Source organism: Emydura macquarii, unplaced genomic scaffold (genome assembly GCF_026122565.2).
Source record: "Emydura macquarii macquarii isolate MOO-44397 ecotype Brisbane River unplaced genomic scaffold, CSIRO-AGI_Emac_v2 contig_2207, whole genome shotgun sequence".
NCBI lineage: Eukaryota > Metazoa > Chordata > Testudines > Chelidae > Emydura > Emydura macquarii.
The window spans coordinates 359,091-382,322 of record NW_027132344.1 but is presented as its reverse complement, the minus strand read 5'-3'; the positions used below and the strand labels follow the sequence as shown (position 1 = coordinate 382,322).

The 23,232-nt window shown below is 43.0% G+C and overlaps 1 protein-coding gene across 1 annotated transcript in view; it reads right to left on the bottom strand.

Annotated features, from left to right (window-relative positions):
* Positions 1-18,802, bottom strand: part of TUBGCP5 (tubulin gamma complex component 5) — a 59,680-nt gene extending 40,878 nt beyond the window's left edge. The window contains exons 1-4 of the mRNA XM_067559963.1: positions 18,654-18,802; positions 15,740-15,793; positions 15,551-15,659; positions 13,555-13,651 (exon numbers count right to left, since the gene is read on the bottom strand). Coding sequence (XP_067416064.1) covers positions 13,555-13,651; positions 15,551-15,659; positions 15,740-15,793; positions 18,654-18,802 — 409 coding nt within the window. The remainder of the gene's footprint in view (positions 1-13,554; positions 13,652-15,550; positions 15,660-15,739; positions 15,794-18,653) is intronic.
* Positions 18,803-23,232: the final 4,430 nt, after the last annotated feature.

Below are 23,232 nucleotides of genomic sequence, written 5' to 3'. Positions count from 1 at the left end.
ATATCTCCCCTCAATCTTCCTTTAATTAGGCTAGACAAGCCCAGCTCTTTGAGTCTCCTCTCATAAGGCAGGTTTTCCATTCCGCAGATCATCCTAGTAGCCTCTCTCTGCACTTGTTCCAGTTTAATTTCATCTCACTTAAACATGGGGGACCACACATATTCCAGATGAGGTCTCACCAGTGCCTTCTATAACGGTACTAACTCCTCCCAACCTCTACTGGAAATACCTCGTCTGATGCATCCAAGGACCGCATTAGCTTTTTTCACGGCCACATCATATTGGCAAGCTCATAGTCATCCTGTGATCAACCAATACGCCCAAGACTTTCTCCTCCTCTGTCACTTCCAACTAATGAGTCCCCAGCTTATGGCAAAAATTCATGTTATTAGTCCCTTAATGCATGACCTTGCACTTTCCACTATTACATTTCATCCTATTTCTATTACTCCAGTTTACAAGGTCATCCAGATCTTTCTGTATGATATCCCGATCCTTCTCTGTACTGGCAATGCCTCCCAACTTTGTGTCATCTGCAAACTTTATTAGCACATTCCCACTTTGTGTGTCAAGGTCAGTAATACAAAGGTTAAATAAGATTGGCCCCAAGAATGATCCCTGAGGAACTCCACTAGTAACCTCCCTCCAGCCTGACAGTTCACCTTTCATTATGACCCATTGTAGTCTCCCCTTTAACCAGTTCCTTATCCACCTTTCAATTTTCATATTAATCCCCATCTTTTCCAATTTAACTTATAATTCCCCATGTGGAACCGTATCAAATGCCTTACTGAAATCTAGGTAAATTAAATGCACTGCATTCCTTTTGTCTAAAAAATCTGTTATCTTCTCAAAAAAGATCAGGTTGGTCTGGCATGATCTACCTTTTGTAAAGCCATGTTGTATTTTATCCCAATTACCATTAACCTTGATGTCCATAACTACTTTCTCTTTCAAAATTTTTTCCAAAACCTTGCATACTACTGAGGTCAAACTAACAGGCTTGCAGTTATCCGGATCACTTTTTTCCCTTTCTTTAAAATAGGAACTATGTTAGCAATTCTCCAGTCATAGAGTACAGCCGCTGAGTATACAGTTTCATTAAAAATCCTTGCTAATGGGCTTGCAATTTCATGTGCTAGTTCCTTTAATATTCTTGGATGGAGATTATCCAGCCTCCCCAATTTAGTCCCATTAAGATGTTTGAGTTTGGCTTCTACCTCGGATGTGGTAATTTCTACCCTCTATATCCTCATTCCCATTGTAGGCCCAAAGTTCAATTTTGTTATATTTTTATTGTTAAGGATATTTAAAACACAAGTTACTCTTTTGGGACGTGACAAACCACCACAGCAGTTTCTCAGAAACTTTGTATTTTGGCTATGAAGACCGATCTGCTAACTATTGATAACTTTTTTGAAACCACCATCTATTCATTTGATACCAACTTCTGGTCATTGATTATCCTGTTTGTAAAGTTACCAAAGATCATCTTGTGAAACTGTTGCTATTGTTGAAATACATGTGTTTTAAGATCATTTAAAGTAACATTAGTAAATGTCCTGAAACAGAAAGATTCATTGTTAAATGAATTTACTTTTGTAATAGTAGAGAATGTTTTAGATAAAAAGGGATGTTATTGCTTCTGAAGAACATCTGAGTCTCTCAGTTACAAGTTTTAGTTAAATGTTAAGAGATTAGTGTGTGAATGGATGAGTGAGTGATGTGTGTGCATGAGATGAGGGAGTGACCGAGAAAGGCGCTAGCCTTGAATGTTTAAGAGAATGACGACAACTTTTACGACCCAGCTGGCCGAAGAATGCCCACCCTGATAACCCTGGGGTCCACCTCGAAGGACGAAAACAAGATGAATTCTGATAGATAACAATGGTCAGGCTCGCAAAATATGGGTGGTTGATAATCACACCAGGACGCAGATGCAGCATGATGAAGCAGAACCCATAGAATGGCATAAGAGCTTACCCCTATGAAAAGGGGACAAAAAGATGAGGACTTTGATTTTGGTTCCACAGTCATCCTCCACGAACATCGGTGCGCACTGGCAGATCCCTGCTCCTTCCCTCATGTGTTAGCCATCTGGCCAGCAACTGAGGCTGGTAACTATACTTCATCTTTGTAGAACTTTGTGTGTGTAAGTGTGTGTGTAGGCAAATGCTTTTTGAAATCTTTGTATTCACAATAAACGTGGTGTACTACCTTGCCTCCCAGAATAAGATCCTGCTGTTTATTTTATAAGCATAACATTTTGGTGGAGAATTGCAAAAGGGGGAACATTGGCATACATCTCGATTATTGTGAATCTGGTGTGCACATCATTAAAGAAAGGTGCTTTGTTTTGAAAAATTGCCATGGGTGGGGCATTGTAGCTGCACCAATATTTGCAGTCACCACACGAAGGAGCTTGTGCTACGTGACGGTCACTGATACTCACGCGTTAGGAGTTCGCACTGCTTGCAGTGTGTGTGAACCTACACTGCCAGCATGACAGGAGTTTGCACTATGTGCTATCTACACATTGGAACCCAGGGAATCTGTGCAGAAAAATTTTCTTGACAAAACTGTGTGCACAGAGGCGGATTCACTGTGCAAAACCCTTTCTTTTGCCAAATCCCTGGTATAGGAGCTCATACTGTACCAGAGCTTCGGCAAATACAAAGTGTTTAGGAGAAAACAGGTTAAAAGCCCCTTTCCCATGGGAGAAGACCTTAATCTACCTCATTCCCTGCCCTTTGTCAAAGAAGATACACCTTTTCCCCATATGTTACATGAATTTGGTCACAACCCATGGACAGAACAGGTCCTAGCTGATGTCCATACCATATCCGATCTAGAGGATAAACTGGCACAGTATTTGACAGTATATAATACTTCCAGCTCTAGGAGAAGGGAATCTGCAGCAGTGTGGTTGCTATGCGAAGCATGCAACAATTTGGTCTGCACTTGGCAGAAAACCAGGAAGCAATTACTTCCCTTAATGAAAAAGCAGTTAAGGCAGGCAAGGAAATTGAGCATTGGAAAGCCTCTGCTACAGGGATGCAGAATTAGTTAAATTCCCTCCAAGAAATACTTAGGGAAGGAAAAGAGAAGGAAAGGATTTTAGAAAATGTAGTTAAATCAAAAAGCAGAACTGAAAATGAAAACCAAGCATTACAAAGCATGGTAAAGAAATTAACCCTAGAACAAGCGAGGATTCCTGTTAACCATAGCCGATGCAAATCCCTCATTAAGCATTTAAAGAGAAACCTGGGATTTGCCACCATACAAGTCGCTGCAGTAACCACCGGCAAATGGTCCGAAGGTCCAGGGGATTCCGATTGGGAGGATTTACCATGGGACCCCAGCGAGGAGTGGGATGGCGATATTTGGGAAGAGCCCCCCCAAGCTGACCACCCAAGAGAAGCAACAACAGCTGTCACCCGGAGAGCCACTACTCAAGCTGCCAATGGTAAAAGGTCTGAAACCGTCACCGTTATGCCAGCATCTAACGCCAACATCCAAACTTTGACCAAAACAATAGGACCTCTGAATAAAACAAATTTTTCTAGCTGGATATATCGGGCACTTCAAATAGTAGACTGTGAGAATCTTAATAATGAGCTTGGGTGACTTATGGTTGCAAGTGCCACTCCGGAGATACACGGAATGGCTTTCCAAGCCATCCAGACCCCAGTACCTCCATCTCTGTTAATTCAAAGGTTGGGCACTGAGATAGGTTGTAGATATATCCGAGCACAGACCGTTACTATGTCACAAGAGCCAGGAGAAGACCCGGATAGTTACTTAACTTGGTGGGATCTAATGCAGGTCATGACAGGACAGGTCCAACCAGGACCTGCAGATAGGGTTGATGCAGTGCCATTCGAGGTGGAATCCCTAAGGGATTGTGCTGTGACTCTAATCCCTTATTATTCCATGCGACTCGGGGCGTGGGCCCAGGAGAACTAGCCACCTTGGGAATGTTGCAAGACAGGGTCCTGCAGATTGCACAACACCTTGGACCTATGGACACAGAAGCTGTGGCTGCTATGGAGCCGGTAACATATTCTAATGAAAGTGGGACATGGGGCATTACAGGACAAAAGAAGAAGAATTCCCATGGGCATCCGCAAGAAAAGAAAGAACACAGAAGACAAGGAGGAGGACGGCTGTATCCCAACCTACCCCAAACCAACTTCGAAGGAGACAAGGACAGAGGTAAAACCCCTGAGGAAAGGAGGGAGGATGACATCAACATAGAGGCTCACCAACTAGCCTGGCGACTCCTCCTACAATATGTGGGAGACAAGGAAAGATGGGATAAAGCTCCCACAGAGGACCTGCTTAAAGAGGCACTCCATCTGCAGAGAGAATCTCTGGAGATTGCTGGCATCCTCCCCAGTGCCCCATTACCACCTCCACCCTCACCCTCCCTGATTGATTTTAAAGACTAGGGAGGCCCACTGAACATGGAACCTGCACAGGGAATGGGAGCACAACAGTGGAGGCTTATTGGCAATCATTTATGGGACCCCGGAGGGAGACCATGTGTATATGTTCAGATGGGTAACAAAGCTCCCATAATGGCACTAATTGACACCAGAGACGCAGTGTCACTAATCAAAACCGACCCGGAAGCAGGGACTAAGTCAAAAGCTATCGCTTTAAAATCCTTCCAAGGAAAAGCAAGCAGTGGATGGCAATGAGCACAATTCTCCTTTACAGTACAAGGATTCCAAACCACCAGAGACCTAATTCAAACCTCCAATATGACAAATGATATGATCCTGGGAACTGACTGGTTGTTCAAAAATGATAGTTATTGATTTGCCCAGTGGAGTACTTTGGATAATGGAAGTGCTTCCTGAACGTCAGCAACCTGAAAATTGAAACGTCAACATAATCAGAAGTAAGAAGGGGCACATCGCCACTCTTTCCACAGAGAAAATGGAAGAATGGCAATCCAAATTCCCTAATGTTTGGACCCAAAAGAAAACTGACTGTGGTAAGATTAATACATGCATGAAAATTGTGGGTGAGTTGGTACCGCCACAGAAGCAGTACATGTGTCCAAAAGAAGCCGAGAAACAACTAGTGCAAATCATAGAGGACCTAGAGAAGCAAAGGGTCATTAGAAAAATCAACTCCCCCTTTAATTCACCAATTTGGCCAGTACTAAAGGCAGACGGACAATCCTGGCACCTGACCATAGATTACCAATGAATCAACAAAGGGTCGGTACCCATGGCCCCTATCGTGGCGGATATGACACAGGTCATCCAACGAATACAGGCAACATCCAAGTATTTCTCAGTGATACATCTGGCTAACTGTTTCTTTGCTACACCCTGATTCATAGGATTGCTTCGCATTTACAATTAGGGACCAACAGTTCACTTTCCAGCATTTACCCAAAGGGTTCCAAGACAGCCCCACTATCGCCCACCGACACATAGTGGACATGCTTGACCACCTGGCCCCACAAGAAAGGTCATTCGTGTTTGCCTATGTAGACAATATCCTAATCTTTGGGGAAACTGAGGCACAGGTATGCGCTCTCACAGAGAGTGTGTTGAGCCTGATACAGGAGACGGGATTCAAGGTAAGCCTTGAAAAAGCTCATCTGGTACAATCACAAGCGTATACCTGGGCACAGTGACCAGGCAGGAAGGAAGGCAAGTGGACCAGCGAAAGGTGAAAGCCTTGCTCGAAATGCCAGCCCCCACTGATGCACACTTATAAAGAGTCTTGCTGGGAGGCTTTAATTTCCTCCCATCACACATTTACAAGTATGCTGAAATTACCCTTCCACTGTGGAAATTGCTTAAGAAAAAGACTCAGTGGGAATGGGGACCAGAGCAGGAAACAGCCTTAAGTACACTACTACAAAAAGCTCTGGCAGCCCCAGCCCTAAGGTTTCCCGATGAGTCAAAACCTTTTGTCATCCTCTTAGCAGCTAATGATGTAGCCCTGGCCGCCACATTATTGCAACAAAATGAGAAACAAACTGGTGCCAGTGGCATATGATTAAAAAAAACTGCAAGGTGCCCAGTTGAATTTTGATCCCTGCGAGCGAGAACGCCTAGCAGCTGTATGGGAGGTGCAATCCTTTGAACCACTTACTGGCAATGCACCCATTATGATCCAAAGTACTCACACCCCACTTAAGTATGTGTTGTCCGGAAAGTTAATGGGAGGAAAACACCCAGATGGCACTGTGGATCCTAATTCTGGTAAACCGAGGAGTCACAATGGAGACTATATCTAAGCTGGACATGATCACACATGCCCTGATTGAGAAGAAGTCCAAACACAAGTGCCTGGAGATCACACTTTAGCAAAGAATCACTTGAGTGGAAGCCCCCCCTCTAGAGGAAGTAGATACCATTGGGAAGGAGCAACACATCTGGTTTACTGATGGAAGCTCCATAGTAATCAATGGCAACCGATGGATTAAATACGCTGCCCTAAATTTGGAAGAAGTCATTCAGGGGTATTTGGACCATGGCTCCACGCAGCATGAGTTACATGCAATCTATCAGGTACTACAATGATACAAAGACTCTCCCAGGCCAGCATATGTATATTCAGACAGCAATTTTTGCGTAAAGGGCGTGCAGTAGTGTATGTTTGATTTGCAAAGAAATGATTGGAAGGGGGCAGATGGGAAAGAAATAGCGTATAAAGAAGAATGAAAGTAGATTTATTCCTGGGCTACTAGCCACCCCAAGCTATTAAAGATCTGGCACGTTAAAGCGCACAGAAAAGATTCCAATCCAGAAAGTACATGGAACAATCATGCAGATGCCATTGCTAAACAATACGACATAGCAGTTGTAACTTGGGGACAATTACAAAAAGCCCAGGGCGATAATCCAAAACTGTTTGCTCCCTGGCACACTCCAGGGAGGAGAGAGACAAAAACTGGTATGCACAACTCACCAGTTCATGCATGAAGGAGTAGGAGGAACCCTGAGGAGGTTAAAGCAAGTAGCAGAATGGGAGCGCATTAGAGATGATGTGGAAACCTGGGTCAAAAACTGTATTTGATGTGCCAAAGATAAAACTCGGCCCCCATACAGCCAACCAATGATGCACCAGCACCAGCTGGGACCATGGCATTGGATCCAAATTAGTTTAATTGATAAATTAACTCGGAGCAAAGAGGGATTCCGGTACTTACTTGTGATTATAGATTTATTTTCAGGATGGGTAGAAGCTTTCCCTACTAAGAACAACAGCGCGTGCACTGCTGCCAAGAGGCTGTTTACTGAAGTAGTATGCAGATATGGAACTCCCGAGGTCATTGACTCTGACAACGGAGACGCCTTTGTGGGTGAAGTATTCACAACAATGCTAAATGTTCCCTATCCCATACAGGCCACAGTCCTCAGGACAAGGAATGGTCTGACGCCAATTCCAGCGTAATCTTAACCCCCTAGGGGAACACTCATGTTTATGCATGGGAGGGATACACAGGACTAAAAGTAAACCTGACTAATCTTTCTACGTTAAATGACTACTGGAAGGTGGGAGTAAAAATGGAAGGTTTTCTTGGAGACACCATCTGGAGTATGCATTATCATCATTTGTCTTTTGAGTGGGACGAAGTGATAAAGGCAGGAACAACTCTTAGTTATTATTGGTACTGCCCCTTACCTGATGGGGGAAAATCTAATTTATGGTTCCCAGACACATGCATAGAAACTTGGACAAAGGAATTTGTTTTTATTAGAAATAGCCGTTAATGAAAAAACCTAAATTGTTTAAAACTCAACCTAGTCCCATAAAAGCCCTGGTGAATCCACTGGTAGTGGAAATAAAGGTTAACATGGACTGGACCCGGCTAAATGTATCCAAAATTGAACCTAGATGTTCACCTTATTCACTTCCTAGTCTATTGGCTTTGATAAGAACTCATCAATCCCCCAATGCCAGAGCAAAACGCAATGTCGCTGGCACAGTACTAGGAGGTTTGGGTTTTGGTACTGGACTTATGAACATTGTGGATTTGGAGGAAATTAAAAATAAATTAAGTTCTTTATCACAACTGCCAGATAGCTTGATACAAAGATAGATACACACCAACATAGATTTGGTTCAAATAGGTCTGGAAAACCTAAAAGCCAGATGGAACATGTGGCAATGGTTAAATACCACCACTTGGCTGTTATATAAAAAGCAGATGGAATTGGGGAACAAAACTGCAGCAGCCATGGGATGCCCTGAGATGTAGATTCTCGGTTTGGCTACACTTGAGCATGAGATGTATTGGGCCGTATCTGGGAATATGAGAGTACTAACCCATTTGTTAAAACAGCGAAATATCTTTATTTGATACATATAAACATTAATGGATGCAGTATGTTTCTAGCAGGGTAAAACCTGATTTGTTAACGGGAGAAATTATTGTAAAAATTGCTCACCAACAGTCTGTGGAGGCAGAGTTGTGGAAAGGAAGTCCCCTCCCAATATTGAGCAGGGGAGCCTTCTGATTACCCTAGGTTATGAGTCAGTGGGCTGGGAGAGAGGGAAAACTATTGGACACTCAAGGGTGTAGTGAATGGAGCCCTCAAAAATGGGTATGTTTATCCCTACCTGCCACCTCAGAACCATGCAGTAAGGATGTATCGCTGGGAAACTGTTCTGGGAAGATGGAAATACAAACCAGCCGCCAATAGATGAATGTAAATGTAATGTAATTGTACTTTACATCAGCAATCATACATATTATTTGCCAAAAATAAGAAACATACAAAGAGTTTTAATTTCCCATTTAACAAACTTTTCTGTAAATCTCGACCTAAATTGGTCTGACCTAACTGCCCACCTATTTAAAGAGACCACAGTGATTCAGTTTTTGCAGCAAACACAAAAGAATATTGAAAAACGCACCATCCAAATCTCCCACGCTAATGGAGATACGTTAAGAATTGCCACAGCTGAAAAAGACATCACAGCATATCACTGGTATGTTATTTTCACGGGTTGGTCTCCTATAACCAAAGGCATATTGTCTAGTGCTTTCCATCCATTGTTAATTGTACTAATTCTCAGTTGTGTTTGTTTAATAGGCATGTGTGTTATGTGCTGTTGGATAAAAAGAATGTACACCAAATTGGAACCTCATGCTGGAATCAATTCACAGTACATAACTTTAACACAATTAAAAATGACCCATTCCACTTGAAAAGTTGGAGGTTCAAAAATGGGGATAATGTAGGTCTAAAGTTTGATTTTGTTATATTTTTATTGTTAAGGATATTTAAAACACAAGTTACTCTTTTGGGACGTGACAAACCACCACAGCAGTTTCTCTGAGGCTTTGCATTCTGGCTATGAAGACCGATCTGCTAACTATTGATAACTTTGTTTGAAACTACCATCTGTTCATTTGAGACCAACTTCTGGTCATTGATTATCCTGTTTGTAAAGTTACCAAAGATCATCTTATGAAACTGTTGCTATTGTTGAAGTACATGTGTTTTAAGATCATTTAAAGTAACATTAGTAAATGTCCTGAAACAGAAAGATTCATTGTTAAATGAATTTACTTTTGTAATAGTAGAGAATGTTTTAGATAAAAAGGGATGTTATTGCTTCTGAAGAACATCTGAGTCTCTCAGTTACAAGTTTTAGTTAAATGTTAAGAGATTAGTGTGTGAATGGATGAGTGAGTGATGTGTGTGCATGAGATGAGGGAGTGACCGAGAAAGGCGCCAGCCTTGAACATTTAAGGGAGTGAAGACAACAACTTTTACGTCCCGGCTGGTCGAAGAATGTCCACCTTGATAACCCTGGGGTCCACTGCGAAGGACGAAAACAAGATGAACTGTGATAGATAACAATAGTCATGCTTGCAAAATATGGGTGGTTGATAATCACACCAGAACACAGATGCAGCATGATGAAGCAGAACCCATAGAATGGCATAAGAGCTTACCCCTATGAAAAGGGGACGAAAAGATGAGGACTTTGGTTTTGGTTCTACAATCATCCTCCAGGAGCATCGGTACGCACTGGCAGATCCCTGCTCCCTCCCTCGTGTGTTAGCCACCTGGCCAGTGGACTAAGGATGAGCAACTGAGGCTGGTAACTATACTCCATCTTTGTAGAAGTGTGTGTGTATGCGCGCACATGTGCATGTGTGTGCAATTGCTTTTTGAAATCTTTGTATTCACAATAAACGTGGCATGCTGCCTTGTCCCCCTGAATAAGATCCTGCTGTTTATTTTATAAGAATAACACCATTAGCTACCCTACCGCTAACCCCAAACTCATCATTAGCCTCATTAAAAATGGAGGCAAAGCATTTGTTTAGATATTCGGCCATGCCTAGATGATTCTTTACCTCCACCCCATTCTCAGTGCTTAGTGGTCCCACTTTTTTTTCCTGTTTTCTTCCTATTTATATGGCAATAGAATCTTTTACTATTAGTTTTAATTCCCTTTGCAAGGTCCAACTCTACTTGGCTTTTGGCCTTTCTTACTTTATCTCCACATGTTCTGACCTCCAAGAGGTAGCTTTCCTTGCTGATCCCTCCCATCTTCCATTCTTTGTAGGCTTTCTGCTTTCTCTTAATCACCAGTCTGAAATGCTTACTCATCCAGGTTGGTCTACAGCTCGTCTATGAATTTTTTCCCGTTCCTTGGGATGCAGGCTTCAGATACTTCCTGCAACTTTGACTTGAAGTAATTCCGACCCTTCTCCACCTTTAGGTCCACGAGTTCTTCAGTCCTGTCTACTTCCCCAACTAATTCCAATTTTTTAAAGTTATCCCTTTTGAAGTCCAAGACCCTAGTCACATCTATTTTTGTTTATCCTTCCATTTAGTTTAAACTGAATTAGCTGATGGTCGCTTGAGCCAAGGTTTTCCCCTACAACTAGTTCTTCTATGAGGTCCTCACTACTCACCAATATGAAATCTAAAATGGCATCCCCTCTTGTTGGTTCAATAACTATTTGGTGAAGGAATCCGTCAGCTATCATATCCAGGAAAATCTGGGCCCTGTTATTACTACTAGCACTTGTCCTCCATTCTATATCTGGCAAGTTAAAGTCTCCCATAATCACACAATTCCCAGTAGTACTTACTTCATTAAAAGCCTTAAAGAGCTCTCTATCCATGTCCAAATCAGATCCTGGTAATCTGTAGCACACCCCAAGCACTATCCCAGGGGAAACTCTAGTAGTTTTCTACCCCAATGTGAGTTTTACCTAGACATATTCTGTCTTATCAATTCCATCACTTCTAATTTCTTTACAGTCTACCTCATCATTGATATACAATGCTACTCCACCACCTCTGCCTTTATATCTGTCTTTCCTAAACAGCACATACCCTTCAATACTTGTACACCAGTCATGACTACTATTCCACCAGGTTTCTGGTATCCCTATAATATCTGGTTTCACTTCCTCTACCAGTAGCTCTAGTTCCTCCATTTTATTACCCAGGCTCCTCGCATTGGTATACAGACATCTTAATTTTTACTGTATGGCTTCACTCATGCTCCTTACCTCATTTGGCACAGTTATTCTACTGCCAATATCCCTTATTAGATTCATATCTATACTACCCTTCCTCTTAACATCCATTTTGCTCCCCACCGTGTCCTTTCTTACTTCATTTTTCTCTCTCTCAATGCTAAAAATCAGAATCTTGTCACGCCTTTGTTGTCCTCCTCTAGGGACGGGCAGAATCCTACTGAAGATCACCTGAGCCTTGATTTCCTTAAGAGCCTTCCCCAGCTGGGCATAGTCTCCTTTGATACGTTCCAGCGAGAATCTAGCTATATTATTTGCGCCCACATGAGGGATAATCAGTGGATTCTTTCCCGCTCCCGTTAGGATCCTCTTCAGCCTCAGGTCCACATCCTGCATCTTAGCACCCGGCAGACAGCACACCCTTCTGTTCTCTGGATCAGCTCTGGTTAAGGCCTGTCTGTTCTTCTCAGCAGGGAGTCCCCAATCACGTAGACCTCCCTTTTCTTGGACAGGTGGGGTTTGGGGCTAAAAACAGCAGCCTAGATATTTCCACTTTGGCTGGAGGCCAAGCTTTGAAACCTGGTGAGGATCTCAGAAGCAAGGCTCCAGCCTGAGCGGGAATGTCTGCACTGCTATTTTTAAGCACCACAAGGCCAATTGACCCGGACTCTGCGACTTGGTGCTGCATGTTTTTCTTGGTGGTGTAGATGTACCAAAAGTAACATATAGACAAGTCTTTGCAGGATCAGGAGCCCAGATTGCAAATTATTTAGGGCAGTGATCTTGTCTTTCATTCTGGGTAAAACAATATGCACAAACATAGTGCTATAGATTATTATTTTATTTAAAAATATTTATCACACAACATACATAATACAGTATACTTTAATATAATAGGAAAGTTACTCACCTGTAAATGGAATTCTCCGAGATCATCTCTGCACATTCACACTGTCAGGATGCGCTGATAATGCAGTCCAAGCTGCATCACCAATGCATTCCACGAGTGGGAATGTGCAGAGGCCACTCAAAAAGAATTTTAAGATAGGAGGGTTTTTTCCACTCCAGTTTCTATACTAAAATGTTGTTTCAAGCAAATTTTTTTGGATGGCTATTTTTCAGCATTGCAGTGAATGGCACAGGGAAGTGTGGTATCCCAAACACATTTTTCTCATATGTTCCATTCTTCTCATCCTTTTATTCTTGATCCATTGGGCATTGTCAATGTTCCACCATTTTTTTTGCAATCAGAAGCATGAGGATTGGAAATTGTACAAAACTACAAAATTGGGAGACTAAGGAAATTAATTGTTGGTAAGTTTAGCTGGATAACTAGATGTTGCCAAACTAAAATTGGTAAGAACAGGAAAGCAATATTTTTAATGTAAAATGAAATGATTACATAACTAACCAAACTGCATTATGTCAAGTCACTGCATAAATATCCCATATGATGTTATATGGAAAGTTGTTATTTTTAGATAAGATTTTATTTTTGTTTTTGGCTCAGTTTAATGTAATGAAAGATGTCAGGAAAGACAGTGATAGCAATCCAAGTCCTTTATTTCCTCATGCAGCAGATACAGCAGTAATGCAAGCTTCCTCCAGGCCCACCAATATGCATCAAACCTCACGTGGAGGTGCCTCCAGTGACAGAATATTTCAGTCACTGGCTCCTCTGCTGAGAGGGTGTCAACTGTGACAGTCATTTTAGCACTGTTAACACTGGTTCCCACTTGTGGGAACAGGATGCAGATCACAGGCTCATTTAATACAACACGCCAAACGGCCCTCAGATAGCAACCAACTGAGATGGATTTGAACAAGCAACCCAGATGAGAAAATCCCAACATCAACCATCCCCTGGGCCCCAAACATTCTAGTTTCCAGTGGGTCTTAGATATCTAAGTTAATTAGATACAAGATAGAAACCCAGAAATGATAACCAGCAGAGGATCTTGAAATGAATTAAAACAGCATGCTGTAAGATTGCAAGGGAAAAAGAGTCCTATGACATTGCATCATTTGGCTGTGTTTTTCATTAAAAATATAAAGATCTTGTAACCTACCCACTTCTTTATCTCTTGGCTTTTCCACATAGTTGGTGTTGGAAGGAGAATCAGACAAGCACAGTAAGAGAGATAGTATGGCATAATGAGCATCTGTCTTTAAAAACACAAAAGAAAAAAGTCAATAAGTGGAACAAAATGGTTTAAAGACTAAGAAACGAGAGACTATAACGTTGTATGCCAGAGTATGCAGTAATAGCCCTTACAGCACATCTCAAGTAATGGATATCCTAACTCATATTTTCCAATAGAAACTAAAAATCTAGTAGTCTAAAACTTTAAATTACGCTTAACAAATTTAAATTAAACTTGACAAATTTAAGCACTCCTTGTTCTTGCCTTCCCTCAACTAAAATCGTACACGAGGTTTTAAGGACTCCTCATCCTGTTATTCTAAATGACTTCTGCAAACTCATTTCCTCTATAAAGCCAATGGTTACACAGCTGTGCAGGATTACTAACAGGCCACTTACCCTTTGGGTCTGGAACCATTTGATGATTCCTGCCATCTACATATTTTGACCTTTTTCATTTAAAATAATACCTTTTAAAAGCTGTTTTGGGGCTAGAAGGAAACCATGCACTTCTGGCCTTAAAACTTTGACTCTAATAGAAGGTACCACCAGATCATTTAGTCTGACCTCTTGTATATCACAGGCCACCAATACCACCAGTTATCTGCACAATAAATCCAACAACTAAAATTAGACCAAAGTACTATAGCCCTCAGGAGACTAAACGATTGTGTTCCACAGGCAAAGAATAGGAGAGGGAAAAATATTATAATCAAATTAGTAGAAAAGCAGCCTGGCACTTACCAGGCTGTACTACAATATCACAGCCCTTTCTAAGGCTAACACCACTGCCCTTACAAGAATCTTCCAAAGTACTTTGCTTACAGAATTATCTTTGAGACACACAAGTTCCATGGAGCCAGGCAGCAAGACACCCAAGGTTACCTATTGACAAGAAGCCAGCTACGGTCACCCTAACTACCTTATATGACACTGCTGAGTCCTAAATATAACTTGACATTTCTGAGCATGTAGATTGGCTCGCACTTTAATGACAAAAACTACATAACTAAAAGTACATATGTGCTGAAAATTTCCAGAGGGGAAGTATAGCAATTCAGGGTACATTTGCATTGCTACTGTGTAGTTGTTCCTTTTTCCAAAATGGAGAAGCCTAAACTAGTCCAAAGAAAAGTCACAGTATAGTTAAATCAGAAATGAAGTTAAGGTTCTAAGCACAGACATTAGGAAAACAGAACACACAGCCCTACTAGGGAGTATGACATCCTACAGTGCCTCTAACCAGCTCAGGGGGCCTGCATTTCACAACATCAGCAGCTTTCAGTCTTGAAAGGTCAACCAGAACAGATTCAAAGCAACCACACTGGAACCAGACTGACATAGTCCAAGTGAGAACATACAGTTTTAATCCAGCAGAAGCCCTAAACTGATCTTGAACTCAACACACCAAAGACAGAACTCCTGGGGATGGAAAAAAGACATTCTAAGTAGTAGGGCTGCAACTCTGAAATTTGCACCATCCACAAATATACTCACTCAAAAACCTGGCCAAAATTAGAAAGAATTGCAGAATACCTCATTTTGACCAGACTTTTCCAACTGAAAATTATGAAATCCTGTTCTTTTAAGATGACTGACTAGATTCCCTCTCTGTCCTATCAAAAAGGTTCATGCAACACAGAGTGTAGTGCTCTGTGCCCCTTATCTGCAATATTAATGATATAATTTGAGGCAGGAAGAGTGCGCCCAGACACCATAGTGATGGATGTCCAACAAGTGCATATTTTAACAACAGGGAGAGGGTAGGTTATAATTTTAAAAATCAGCTCAAAGCAGCAATCATGTAGTTTAGTAGCAGTAATGTAACTCACTTCTTCTTTCCAGTCTAAAACTATTACAAAGTGACCACCATCAGGATAAGTGCAATGAAGTTAGAACAAAGAAGAAAAAAAGTTACACACCTTCATTTCTTCAGTGCTTGGAAGTGGTGAGTTCAGAAACTTTTCTATTAGTCTTTTCCAGCTTGCAGCTTTACTGAGGTCTGAATGAACAATCAGCTTTTCATAAATTCTGATTTAAAAATAAATCTCATCAATGAATGCTTCAAATAAACAGAATTAATCCATACAGTAATAATAAAACAAACTTACCCCTCTATTGTCCTCTCTACTTTGTGACTGCTTACATCAAGAAATCGATGAAATCTAGATGAGAAATTAAAACAGAATACAGTTTTTCCATTGTGCAAGGAAGTGTTTAAAAAAACCCTATATGTTAAGAAGAGAAACACCTCATTTGTCAAGTCATATTATATATGAATATAAATATAACCAGCTGAACAAGTTTTGTTAAATATATAAAAACAGGATTAATTCAGCAGTAATACTGCTTTCTACGTGCTTAAAAAAACCCAAGAAATATTTACTAAATATGTACTTTCTATTTCAATGTCCATGAGAAAAACATCTATAATTGATGCCTAAGATAGTAAAATGTGGTGAAAGTTACATTTAGCCATCACATAAAAATGGCTGAGTCCATATGGATATGTCTGATTTTAAGGGGATAGGGGAAAGGTGGGCATTCAGTAAAATGAACAATGGGCTACTCTGTACTTCTGCTAGGTTTTCCCAGAGCTTGAAACTCACCTACTTCCTGGCCAGTAGTGAGCACAAAGCTTTCCTTGATCAGCATGACAACCTAAATCAGAAGTTCTCAAACATTTTTTTGCTGCCCTGCCCCTTTGAAAATATTTCAGGCTCTGATTCCCCCTCCTCCCCCAAAAAAGTGAAAGCAAATTACTGTCCATACTTACAGGATCATACTCATGGTACTGCCACCCTTATTTCTGCACTGCTGCTGGTGGCGGCACTGCCTTCAGAGCTGGCCGGCCAGAGTGGCAGCCACTGGCCAGCCAGTCAGTTCTGAAGGCAGTCTGCTCCCCACTGATGTTTATATGGCCTACAAGGATTTAGGCATGTGCTTAACTTTACACATTGTATGTACTCCCATTGACTTCAAATGGGGCTACTCAGAATGCATTAACCTAAACACATGCATAAATCTTTGCAGAGGCAGGGATTATCTGACAGTAATGAGGAAAGAGCAAAACTGACTACATACTGTCAATTTGGGGAGAGGGGGAGAAATCCCTTTTAAGATTATAATAATTAGAAGAAGTTAAATGCTATATATAGCAATTGGTAAACATTTCAGATGGAAATGTGATTAAACTGACCATGCCTCTTTAATTTTCTAAGGGCATGTCTACACTACAAATTTAAGTTGACATACTTAATTACTGCAGTTTTTCATGCCCACACTACCTTCTTTCTGTTAGTGGTGCTCATCATTGCCAGGAGCGGATACACTGACTTAAACAGGGCAGCGAGGGGGGCTGAGAGTCTGGGCTCTCAACCCCCCGCTCAGCTAACCAGATGGAGCCTGGCTGGTGCCCCAGCTCTCCACCTGCCCCAGGGTGACTGCCCAAATTGTGAGCCTCATGTGGGGTTCACAGCATGGAGCCTACCAGCCTTTGTCAATTTCATGGCTGCCTGAGGCTCAGAGCAGCAGTGGGGTTCACAGCTGAAGCTGTGAAATTGAGAAGAAAGCTGGGGCTGTCAACCTGGGGTGGGTGGGTGGGGGGAAGCAGGGGCTTCCGCTATGAGCCTGGCACCCAGCTGAAAGCCCAGTGCCTGGCTCAATTTCATAGTAGGGAGCCTACCAGCCTTTCTTGTCAATTTCATGGCTCCAGCTGTAAGCCCCACTCTGCAGAGTTGATATGTGAAATTGACAAGAATGACAGCCAATAGCTAATGTTAGAGCTAGTCTACACTTAAAACTGTATCAGTACAGCTGTATCACTGTTAGAGCACTTGTGTAGCCCTGTTACGTCTACAGGAGAGAGTTCCCCTACCAACACAATAAAACCACCTAAACCAGCAGCGGTAGCTATGTCAGCAGAAGAGTGTCTCCCACTGACATAGCACTGTCCACACAAGCGCTTATGTCATCAATACATGTCATTCAGGGGAATGGTTCTCTCACACCCCTGAGCAACCACAGTTTTGCAGCTCTAAGTGCTAGTATAAACAAGGCCCAAGTAGGGCAGTGTGTACAGGGACACTGCATAGCCCTAATTACACCAACATAAGCACTATGTCTCTCGTGGAGGTGGAGTTATGATGTCAGTGTAGTAGGGCACTTACCTTGGCGGGAGCAAGGCTGTAGCATATATACTGACATAATTAGGTAAACATAAGGTGCCTTATGTTGACCTAACTCTGTAGTGAAGGCCAGGCCTCAGATTACAGATTAATAAAGATTATGTTGAACTCATCTCACAAGCATTAAGGTCACAAGCACGTCTGCCTTTTGGAGAGAAATGTACACTCATCTAGGCAGAGCAGTAATCTTGTCTGGTTGGCTTTTTATCTGACATTTCTCAATTTGAAATAGTTGCTTTTTTTTCAATGGGAGTCATTCCTTTTCTTCCCTAACACCATAATGCCTTGATCAGGTCAGGGTGTTGATAGTTTTCCAACATCACTAAGAAAGCAGCTCCTTCCTATGCTGACAGACTGATACAACACGAGGGGCAGCAAGAGATGTGCAGCTGCCTGAACAGCAGCCCCCGCTCCTCTGACAGGTCCCCGCACCTAGTCCCAGCGGGTAATGCCGGATCTGGCTGAGGGAGGAAGTGCGGACAGTCTCACGGGCGCAGGCCCTGGTTTCAGCAAACGGCGGCTTGTGACCGGGCCGCCAGGAGAGCCAAGGGGGTCACAGCAACCTCCGGCCCGCAGGGAAGTGTCGGGGCGGGCTGCGGCTGGCAGACGGCGGAGTGCGAAGGCGGCAGCGCAGACGCGCTGGAGCCGCCCCCCCAGCGTCCCCCACGCCCGGACCGCAGGAGGTCACCGCCCCACACGCACTGCGGGCAGGTGGGGGGAAGCGGAGAAGGGGTAGTAGCTGCTGCTGCTGCTGCCGGAGCCGGCAGGAGAAGCCCAGCCAGGGCGCACAAGCCCCCGCCCAGCCAGCGAGACTCGGAGACACCCGGAGCGCGCCGACCTGAAGTTGGACCAGGCGAAGCTCAGCGCCGTCTGGAAATCGCCGCCGGGCTCCTCCTCCCCGAGGCCGGTCAGGTGCCGGATGAGCGCCCGGACGTGCCGGTCCTGCTCCTGCTCGAAGCGGCTCCAGTGCGCGGGCTGAGCGGCCATGACCCGCAGGGAGAGCGCCCGTTGGGGGCGGGCGGCGGCGCGCGTTAACCGCCGTTTGTTTCTATTCCTCTGTCACCGCGGCATCACTTCTCGCGGAACGTCTCGCGACACCTCCCTTCCTAGTCTCGCGAGATTTCCCACGGTAAAAGCCCCGCCCACCCGATTCTAAAGCAAGGGCTGCGATGGCGTGAGAGTGAGCTGTGCGCATGCGTGAGTTAGGGGGCGGTGGTATAAGTACAGCAGAACATAGGCAAGGCAGCTGGGCAGGGGATGGTCATGGGTCGGGCCCGTGCCCTGCGCACTGATTGGCTATGTTGCCTGCTTAGATTTTTGTCTCCACTTTATCCCACCCAAAGGGACAGAGCTAACAGGACTGGGAAAAAATTGGGAGATCCAGGTTCTGGCTCCCTCAAGGTCTGACTGAGCAAGTTCCTTACTCCATCTGTGTCTCCCTGGCTATCTTTCCCATAGGTCAGGGACCTGCCCTTGAGCATCTCTTGTGGAAGGAGCTGAATTGGCTCAGTGCAAAGTATTATGAATGACAAATACAAAATGGAGTGTGCTGCCACCCTGCTCTTATTTATATGTGGAGAATGGGCTGTAGTTCAAGCTTCTGTTACCTGGGAAGACACCAGTCCTACTGTGCATTGTATGTGGGCAGGCCCCTGTTCCAGAATGGAGCTCCATGGACTTCAACAGGCTTCATGCAGCCCCAGGGCTTAGCCTATGCACAACACATTGCAGGCTTGGCCTCTTTGGGGCAGAGCTATCTCTGTTTATGTATTGGACAGACAGGAGCATGTTGTACATGCTAAAATAACAGCAAATAAGTAGAAATTGCTGTGAGGGAAAAATGAAAAGTAAAAAACAAACATCTGTAAACCTGTATAAGCACTATTAGCCTGATTTAAACTTACTGGGGTATTTTGTTGGTTTTTGTTTTTGTTTTTTTCCAGAGGCAGGAAGTGTGGTTAAAAGACTAAGGCATGTCTGTTTACACAGTTCCTTTGCGCACACTGAGAATTTCGAATTAGGCCTTAAACTTAGAGTGATGGGATCCACTTATGACTGGTGGTGCTTCCTCCTGGCCATCCTTGGTATTAGCTCAGCCAGGCATTGCACCCTCCCCTGGCAGTGTCTTCTGTCCTGTCTCACCCTGTGATCCCTCTTGTTTCAGGAACTGTAGCCTCCTCTTTGTCATAAGTGTTCCCCCTCCAGGTGTGGTGTAACAAAAACTTTCCAGGACATACCATCCCAAGCAGTCTGCTATCCTCTGCCTGGCCTGTGCCACATTTCCAGTGGCTAATAGAGGAACTTGGGCCCACCCTTTACTCCAGGTTCCATGTCGGGGCCCTCCGGTCAGCAGACAAGGCCTGCAGTGTCCTACCTTGCTGCTTTTCCTCTGAGTCTTTTCCTACCTTCTTTGCTGCCCTCCCTCTTTAGGTTTGCCAGCCTCCTAACTCCCTCCTCTCAGGGAGTAACCATGGACTACCCTCTCAGAGGTTCTCACACTGGGGGGTGTGCCCCATGGGGGGACATAGGATGTATTCGGGATGTGTGAGAGGCATTAGGGGAAAAAAAAATACAGTGCACATTTAGAGCTGGGCAGCTGGAGAGGGCGGCTGCTGGCCAGGTACCCAGCTCCAAAGGCAGAGCTGCCAGCTGCCAATACTACACCATGCCACCCTTACATCTCTGGTGCTGCCTTCAAAGCTGGGTGCCCCGGCCGCACTTGCTGCTCTTCACTCTACCTTCAGAGCTGGGTGGCCAGAGAGGTTAGTGTAAACTACTACAAACACAAAGACGGGGCACATGCTCAAATAAGTTTGAGAACCACTACTCTGGTCCCTAATGCTTTCCCTGCTCCAGAGCTTTATACAAGTCCCTTGTTCCCACCCAGCTGAGCCTCATTTAATCAATCCCTGCTCCTTGGGTCCCTTCAGGTGCAGTCCAGGGAGTTGATTGGCCTATGTGGCCACCTTCAGCCCTTCTAGTCCTGTGTGGAGGGGACACCTTATCACAACTGCTTGATGGCCAGCTTTTTGGATGACTTCAGTAACTCATTTCCTAATAAACCCCATCCATCACTTGAACCAGAGGACAAGGAACGCAAACTACACTTTCACCCTGAATTGTTAAGTCCAACCACTGCCGACAAGGGATCATCTTAAGTATTCCCTATTTCTCCTATTACTATGCCCTGTTACTCCTAAATAAATGCTTGTAGCTTTTACATATCTTTACCATTTTTGTAACAGTTCACATCAGTTCAAAACCTCATTGCAGAAGCTCAGCTTTATCAACATTTGGAAAAGTTCCAATGTAAAATCATTTCAATTTTCTGCAGTTGTTTCATTTTTAGTACAGGAAAGAAACAGGTACAGTACATGGAAACAATATTTTAAGAGAATGGATAAAACATCTATTGCAGTATTTTAACAGAAGTTAATGTGAAAATGTGATAAAGTAAAACAAATGTGGGGGCTACGTGCAATAGTAACTGTGTGTGTTTGGTCTTAAATGTATATGAGGAGCTAAACTGATTAAAGTTATGGGCTGTCTGTATAAAGATTAGTAACCACATAAGTAGACGTCAGCAAAGCAACAGGAAGATCCTGTATTTGACCTTTATTCATAACAGGAAGGAGACTGGGATAACATTCTACTACAGTAACTTTTGCAGCACATCATTTTGCTGTCTTAGGCATGACTTTTTTTTCTTTTACTAATAGAGGGTGATCTGGCTGGCAGCTATTGGGAGTATCGTGGTGGTATTTCAGCAATGAAGACATTATGGGATAGAGTTTCAAAATTGGTGCAGTTTACTTCTTTTTTTGTGCCTGGCATTTGCCATCATTTGCATTTACTGCTAGTTGGTTGTCTAAATAACATTTGGGGTCACTAATTAGACATTAAGTAACTGCAGGTCCAATGGAACATTTTTGTAGGGTTCACAAAGGGGAGGTCTGGTGAAGTGTCAGTGGAAAAAATTGGCTTTGTGAAATTAAGCAAGCACTGCCTTCCCATTTCATGGAGAGAGATGTAAGATGAGCTATAAAAAGGCAGAGGTATTTAGAAAGAAACTGTAATGGCCCAAAAGGAATAGGTGTACGTAATTCCCAGAATTAGCCCCACTATCTTTTGTTCAGATAATCAAAGGATCTTTTGTGCTCACCCTTCATCAATGTTTAAATGTGCAAAGTAGAATTTCTACTCAAATACATATTATTCCTGAACTGAAAGAGATCTGCCTCAAATCTTCTAATGAAATAGTTATGACCATTTTCAGCAAAGATATTTATTTTGCACTCTCTGCATAATTCCAAGATATTTGCAACACTCAAAGTTAATGGTACTTAAATATATTTGGACTATAGTTTAGAATGCTAGATAAAATGTTGAATATTTTAAACATATTCTTACAGATCTTATGGATAGATTTATATACCTGTTTATTATTAATACATCTATATGTACACCAATATATCCATCCCAATTAGTCATTCTTTTTATGTTTTCCATGCTTAGTAAGTTAGGACACTAGTAATATTACAGCTGATAAAATAGGTCTAAGTCAATTTGATTTGTATTTATTGAATTCTGGGAAAAGATATTCCTGAAAAATAAAGAAACTTCTATCTAAGGCCCTGTCTGCACTAACACATTTTATGAAACACCACACCTGTAATACACCACTCCCCATTGCGCAGACACCTGGGAGTTGAAAAATTAGGAAAAAGAAAAAGACAAAAATGGCTCTCTACATATGTTACCATCCAACATTAAACCCAGTTCTCTACTTACCTTTCTATGCAGAAATGGTCCCTGTGGTAATGGTATACGTCCTCTGTGGATCCCACCGCAAGGAAGATGAGTGGAGCTTGTTTAGCCTCATTAAGGAGCCCATCATAGTCTCTTTGCAATTGTGCCCCAATCATTATCATCCTAAAGAGAGACAAAAAAAGAGAAGCAAACCATTAGTTGTACAATAGGAAAACAACAAAATATAAAATTATAAGAGTAATAATAAAAACAAACACCTTCCCTATATGAGCATAGCTACCCAAGGGTAGGAGTGTTCATTGTCCTATACCTGGGTCCCCGGCACCGAGTGGATCTTTCATAGTTCTGGGGACTTGGGTTAGTGACTCTGTCATACATCTGCAATGTGAGTGTGAGAGAGTAATAGAAAGTTGCCCCAGCTCCAGCGAGCTGTGCTGGGTCTTGTGGGTGTGATTGAGTAGTTGTCCCTGAAGGGCAGTACTGCCTACTGGTCAGTCCTCTCTGTCACATGACATGGTCTTTAAGAGTTAGGAATGATCTAATATACAAAGCCTGAAGAGATATGGGGAGAGAGGAAAGGGATCCTGGGAAAAAGTGGCATTTAGAAGGAATCCTGTTATTGTGTCTTTAAGGGTATGTCTACACAG